General features: G+C 46.3%; 1 protein-coding gene across 1 annotated transcript in view; it reads right to left on the bottom strand.

The window, feature by feature from the left end:
• Positions 1-7,500, bottom strand: part of tp73 (tumor protein p73) — a gene marked incomplete at both ends in the record, with an annotated part of 29,911 nt that overhangs the window by 4,605 nt on the left and 17,806 nt on the right. The window contains 2 exons of the mRNA XM_084480208.1: positions 574-689; positions 814-1,000. Of these exons, the coding sequence (XP_084336334.1) occupies positions 574-689; positions 814-1,000 (303 nt within the window). The remainder of the gene's footprint in view (positions 1-573; positions 690-813; positions 1,001-7,500) is intronic.

Genomic DNA, 7,500 nt, shown 5'->3' with positions numbered 1-7,500 from the left:
ATGTTCCATGTGATTGCCCTGTATGAACAAAGGATAAATGTTTTTTTACTAAAGAGTGCAAAGAAAATGTATGGCTTCCTCCAGGTATTGAGCCTGTATGATTATTCCATTGAGGTGGTTGATTTTGTTTCCATAATTAATGCCCATCAGCCACTGAACCAATTACCCCTAGTTTACCACCAGAGGGCGATATTGCAAGGCATTCTTGAGAGGAAAAGAAAACCGTAAAGAAATCGAAAGAAAACCTTTTTTCGGGTTCTTCTTCAATAACTCGGGATTCAGTGGTGATACATTCAAACCCAGGTTCTTGTTTGGACGTGCCCGACATTGTGGGCAACGCCTTTGGCTATCAAAGTCACTTGCTAATGATAACTGTTTCACCAAAAGCAACAGCGAGCCTATTCTAAACGACTCACTTAAATATTACAATGAAGCAGTTTATCATTCAAATGACTGTCATTATAAACATATACAGACAATCGATACAGACAATTGATCGAGTCGAGGATTTGTCATGGACCCAACCGACACCACCCTCCGTGGCCCGGGAGGGACTGTGGATGACCCACTGACCTGCGGGCCCTCGTAGGGTACGAACGTGCTCTGCCTCCCGGTGGCCGGGTCGTCCACGTACTGGCACAGGTTGTTCCCCTCCACACGGATGAGGTGGGAGGCTGGAGCCACTTGACCTGCGCAGAGCCGAGCAGAGTGGCCTTCCGTGTGTGAGTGTGTGTTTGTGTGTAAGAGTGTGTTTCTATATGTGTACGAGTGAGTGTATGTATGTGTGTGTGTTTGTGTGCACCGTGTTCTTACCGTCGTTGAAGTCTCGTCCCAGCTCGTGGTTGGGGCAGCGTTTGACCACCTCGGTGACGTGCTCCGCCTTCTTGTAGACGGGCATGGCACGGATGACACTGCCGTGCGGCGGCGGCGAGGACAGCTTGATCTGGATCGGACACGTCTTGGCGATCTGACAGTACAGCTTCTTCAGCAGCGGGGAGTACTGCAGGGGGGGGGGGGAGAGGAGGGAGAGGAGAAAGGTGGGTGAGGGGGAGGTTGAGGTGGGAGGGGGTGAGAGGAGGAGAGGAAAGAGAGGTGGGTGAGGGGGAGGTTGAGGTTGGAGGGGGGAGACGAGAGAGAGGAGGAGGAGAGGAGAAAGGTGGGTGAGGGGGAGATTGAGGTGGGAGGGGGTGAGAGGAGAGAGGTGGGTGAGGGGGAGATTGAGGTGGGAGGGAGTGAGAGGAGGAGAGAGAAGGAGGGCAGGAGAAGAGAGGTGGACAGAGGGGAGATTGAGGAGGGAGGGGGGAGACAGGGGGACACTACCTTTAGAGGAGGAGGTGCAATTAACCAAAAAGAAGGCAGGATAGTCTGGTCTGACATGTATTGGGTTCAAACCACATTGTCCAAAGTCTACCAATTGGGTTTCTAGAGCAAGATGGCTGATGGCCGCTACCTGCTACCAAATGTATGAAAAATCCTTTTGGATTAACAAAATTTAAAAGAATGATAGAACATTGAAAATAAAAATGAATAAACAATAATAATCATTAGCAGGTAAGCAACAGGGAAGCAGTTGGTGCAAAAGGCCATTAAAACACAGGTTTCAGTCCTCTCTGTTTGCATTGGTCCCCTCTTTGACAAAAACTCACGCTTAGCTTCCAAGGCTGAAAATGATATGATGAGGTTTAATCTGAGTGATGGGACTCCTGTTTTTAACTTGTTCAGTAATCTGTATTTAATGTCATGATGCCCACTGTTACGATGCATTCTTGTGTAACAGCTCTTCCTATAAACGTGTGCGCGTGTGCGGTTGTGTGCGCCTGTGTGTGTGTGTGTGTGTGTGTGTGTGCGCGCTCGAGGGAGAGAAAGAGAGAGGGGGAAAATAATGCTTTAAATTCAGCACGACCGCGGGGCAAACATTCATGTGGGAAATATGTGGGAAAATGTGCAGATCGTGGCCCTCAGCCAGCACGCTCACATCCTCCTGCCGTGTGTGTTTGAAATGCCGCTCTGTCCCTGTGCTTATTTTGAGTACTCGTGTGCCTTTCTGTCAACCTGTGTGTCTGCCTGACTACCTATCCGTCTGTCTGCCTAACTGACCTGCGTGCCTGTCTGTGCTCCAGAGTCCTGGGGCCGCAGTGTGTGCCGTGACACCCAGCGGTGTGGTGCTAGTATCGGTTACACAGCCAAGCCTGAGCAGGCTGCTGCCAGTCACTTCATAACGCCGGGTCTGTCAGCGTGACGGTCAGACTTAACCCCCGGATTAAACAGGCCACCGCTTCTGCAGCGGAGAGGAAGTGATGTCATAGGAATTTTAGGGAAATCAGGCATCACACTTTTCTCTGCGGGTTTGAATCCATTGTTCCAGAGAGATGAATAACCTCTTTGGCTGTCCTTTTCCCCAAGGCTAAGTTTAATAAAATATTGTTACTTTTCTATGCTTCCAATTCTCCATAATCTTTTCTTTTTTTTTTTAAATCAAAATCATAGACTATTTATTGTCTGGCAATAAGTGTGATTACCACCACTTTAAGGACTTTAAGGAAGCCTCTTCTTGTGCGTTTCTGTCTTTAACTTATTATTAACTTGTTATTCTACTGAGCCAAGACATCCATCTTCTGCAAATACTCTCCAAGTTCCACCCATGTGTCAATCACACACTCTGGGCCAATTGCGGTGCTGCCTTAGCGGTCGGTGGATCCGCCCACCTGACATCCTAAGCTAAAGGGAGGGAGCGGTTGATATATGGACAGGATGAGGACTTCTGAAGCCTCCTGCAACACACGCGGCTCTTTACGTGAACTCATTTGAATGAAAATATTTTTCCACAAAATCTACCATTCCCACACTTCCAGTCAGCAGCTTGACAAGTCAGAACAGCGCTGCTACAAGACCAATACATATGTCACGCTGTCAAGCTGTCGAAAGTAACAGACTGAGGAGACTACTGGCGTGAGACCTAAGGAGAACGTGTCCTCTGCACCCTCTGACCCCATCCCAAGGCAAACCTAAGGAAAACCTGTTGACTGGCCCAAGTGTGCAGGACCTATGCAGGACCAGTGTTATGGTAATGCATCTCTCATCTCAACTCTCATCTCCACCATTTGGTATTTCGCGCGTACACCTTTTTCTGTCCAGCAGTACGTTGAATATCGAGGACAATTTCTACACTTTCGACACTTTCTACACTTCGTACACGTTCAACAACTTTCTACACTTTCCTGCCTTTTGATTTGAATTGGTCCATGGTCCCTGAGCTCTGGCTCAGCGGTGATGTGTTTGGACGGGGTGCTGAGACCTGGAACCTCGCACTGCATAAGCCCTGCTCCTTCCTGGGTGCAGCCCGGTGCCACGGGAGCCGTCTGAACTCGCCCACAAACACACTGCTGCACCGGGCCAACTTACTGTACACACACACACACACACACACACACACACACACACACACACACACACACACACGAGCACGCACACACACACACACACACGCACACACGCACACACGCACACGCACACGCACACACACACACACACACACACAAATGCACTTACGCGTACAGACAGAAATCCATACTAAACTAATGAAAATTTAAAAAAAAATTACAATTAAAAAAATACTTTGAATGGTGTAAGGCTGCTTACGTCATGAAATGTATTTCAGCCTTCAGTAAGCAAGCAAAGCATTGATGTAAGATGGAGATCATTTTGTGGTAATGTGCGATTATGGAGCCAAAAATAATTACTAGGGATTATCGCCACTTAAGCAACAAGCGAATGGTCCAAGGCAATAAGGAGCAGTCTAGACCTCTGTAGAAAAAGAGCAGCGAGCTAATGGACACACAGCGTACCCTCTCTGTCATCGCTATCAAACTGCAGGGCTGGGTATCACCATAATGGGGGTTATTTAGGTCTTGGGAGGTGAACGCTGATCTTCGTATCGACGTTGTTCAGACTTGTGTGAACACGGGAGCTCGGAAGACCGAAACTCTTCTTCATGGGAAAACCCCCGAGAGAGCTTCTCTGGCAGGGCGTAACTCAAGAGCTGCATGAATCCGTTTGGACCCCTTTATCTGATCACTTATCTATCCTATTCTTTCTACCATCCCTCCACCGATCCATTAAAGCGGAACACCTCCGACCGCCTGTCAACCCGTCCATCAAACCAAATGATTAAAGTCATGCTGCATCAGGGAGTTCCATTTGTACAATAGTGAAGATGCAGGTAGTGATTAAATGATTATCTTTCTCTGCGGAGAGAGAGAAAGAGAGGGAGAGAGAGAGAGAGAGAGAGAGAGAGAGAAAACAGACAGACAATGTTGAGATAGAGGGAAAAATATAAACATACATGTAGCAATGAAGCAAGACATTGTAAATGTAAACATTAGAGTGGTAGAGAGAGAGGAAAGATAGAGGGGGAGAGAGAGAAATATAATAAATATATATAAAGAGATAGAAGAAAGAGCGATGAGAGATAACAAATTACAAACAGAGATAGCGAGAGAGTGATAGAAGTAAGAAAGAGAGAGAGACACGTTCCAAGGCCATTGATAGAGAGAATAGAGAACCAGAGAGAGAACCCATCCATTATTCCATCCATTATTCCATCCCTCCATCCCTCCCCTATCCTTGGTCCAGTGTGGTGGACCAGGGACAGGCCCTGACTAGTTGCTGGAGACAGAGTGATAATTGCCGGAGTCATCCACACACGCATGCAGCAGCTTGCCCGCTGAAAATTTGCTTAAGTGCCCAAATATGTTCACACATACACACAATCACACTCACGAAGATGGGCACACACACACACACACACACACACACAGGTGGGCACACACATTCATAAACACACACACACACACACATTCGCCCATATTCAATCAAATTCTGTTAATCTACTGTTTAATCAGACATAATCAGGCACACAGAGGCAAACATCAGAAAAACATTATTCTGTCACTTTCCTCAACGTGTTGGTAATTGTTGTTTGAGAGTCTTCAGGAGGTGAGATGAGGGAGATGTGATCAGCGTTAAACCTCTGGCCTAGTGAACCACAGGCCTCCCCACCTCTCCCCTCCTCGCCGTCTACCAGTGGCCGCCGTCTTCAAACATTGATATACGCTCTCATAGAAGACAGAATACAGGTTTTACAGAGACGGAGAACACATTAATAAAGGTTTAATTCCCAGGCTGGGCTGCCCGTTGTCCTCGTGTTTACTCTCATTTATGACACATACCCCAGTGCTGGGAAAACAACTCCTGCTTTGAATATCTGTCACTCAAAGTGACTTTCCAGTTGGTGTCAACTTTAGTGTCAATGTTGTTGACTATTAGTTTGGGAAGGATGCACGCATTCCAGCGTGATCACTTTTTAGATGTTCACATGTTGGACAGTATTTTCACAAGATGTAACATGCAGGGAGAGCGCCATGAGAGGCAGCATGTTAATGTACAGCACAGTGAGGCTGGACAGGGCAGGGAGTTCAGAGGGTCTGACCGGGTAGGAACCAGGGTCTCTGCCATTATTGGGAAGTGAGGGAGGGCAGGCATCCCGGTATGTGTGTGTGTGTGTGTGTGTGTGTGTGTGTGTGTGTGGATTGGTGTGTGTGTGTGTGTGTGTGTGTGTGTGTGTGTGTGTGTGTGTGTGATTGTGTGTGTGATTGTGTGTGTGTGTGTGTGTGTGTGTGTGTGTGTGTGTGTGTTTTAGTGTGCATATTTATATATGTGTGTGTGTGTGTGTATGTGTGAGTGGTGGTACAACGAAGCACACCTGCATGTGTGTGTGTGCGTATGTATATGTGTGTATGTGTGTGTGTGGGGGGGGGGGGGCATGTCTGGGCCTGCATCATGGCGGAGAGAGAGAGGCTATTAGTTGGGAAGAGATGGTTCTGACAAACCGCCATGTTGGACGTGCTGTGGCCTGCCCTGCCCCCCCGCCCCTTCTGACACCAACATGTGGATGCAAGCACACACACTCACACACAATCACAGACACACCACATGCACCACACACATACATTTACATACATTACACGTAAACAAACACATTTACATATATACAGTACACACACACACACCCCTTGAGTATAGCTGCTAGCTGTACGTGTATGAGACCTTTCTGTATTATATGGGAGCTGTATTCCCTCCCACGCGGGCCCAGGTTAGAGGGCTGAGATTAGAGTCTCCTATCCTGTAATGAAAGGAAGGAGTGGTGGATGATATGGTGGCTTAACACACCCCCGTTGATGGAAGACATTGAGAATAATGTTTTGTGTGGTGTTATGTATCGCAACATATTTGATTCTATTCAACTGTTTTAAAGTTCTGGAATACATTTATTGTGGAATGCCATGTGTGCAATAGTTAATGAGCAGGTAGCACAAAAATAACAAACAGGGGCTTTTCCCTGCTCAAGAGTGTTTATGTTTAACTAACTTTAATCTCTGCACATTACCCACTCACATGGGAGAGAGAGAGAGAGGGAGCTGGGAGAGAGACACCCCGAAAGATAGAGAGATGGAGCAAGAGATAGAGAGACAGAGACATAGAGAGAGAGGGATAGAGAATGGTGAGATGGAGAAAGAGAGACAGAGAGATAATGGTGAGTACAAGAAAGACACATGCTCCAATTAAAGCCACAGATGGTAAATCACAACCGCAGTGTGGCAGAGAGAGTGATTAAAGGTTGAGGAACAGAGACGTTGCAAGCAAACAGATACAGAGATACAACTGCAGAGTGATAGAGAATGGTGAGAGAGAGATAGAGACACATAGAGAGAGATGGAGAAGAGTGACAAAGAGAGAGAGAGAGAGAGAGAGAATGATGAGAAGGAGAAAGAGAATGGTGAGGAGGAGAGAGTGAGATAGAGAGAATGAAACAGAGGATCAGACAGACAGAGGAGACATGATCAAAGAGAGAGATGATAGGTGGATGATTGTGATCAACGGGCCCCCATGGTGATCCCTCGCCCCTGAGGCCCCTGAGGCTCAGCCTCTCCCTTCAGTGAGGCAGACTCGCTCCTACACATGTCTCTCTGTTACGCTGCGTGTTCTGACACTACACCGGATTACAAATGTTACTCACAGATGTAGACACACACACACACACACACACACACACACACACACACACACACACAAATGCAGATGTACACTCACACAGATGCACACACACAAACACACACACACACACACACACACACACAGATTCAAACACAGATTTGGTGGCTTAAATCCCTTCACATGAAAACACATTCCTTCTTCATTTCTTGTTTTTAAGACACACATATATATAATATAAAATCAAAATATGAAGATATATTTATGACATGAAGATGTTATAACAAGGAAAATGTTAAATTACAGGAAAAGCCCACAAACTTCTCAGTGAAATATATACTTGTATAAAGTTATATGAAGATATTACTTTTATGAAGATAAAATGTGTAATTTCAAGATAAAAATAATTATATGAAGATTGATTAAGTTATATGAGGACAGTATTGTTAT

Source organism: Micromesistius poutassou (assembly GCF_964030765.1).
Source record: "Micromesistius poutassou genome assembly, chromosome: 15".
NCBI classification, from domain to species: domain Eukaryota; kingdom Metazoa; phylum Chordata; class Actinopteri; order Gadiformes; family Gadidae; genus Micromesistius; species Micromesistius poutassou.
Note: the sequence above shows the minus strand (reverse complement) of the source record. Positions and strands in the feature narration are given on the sequence as shown.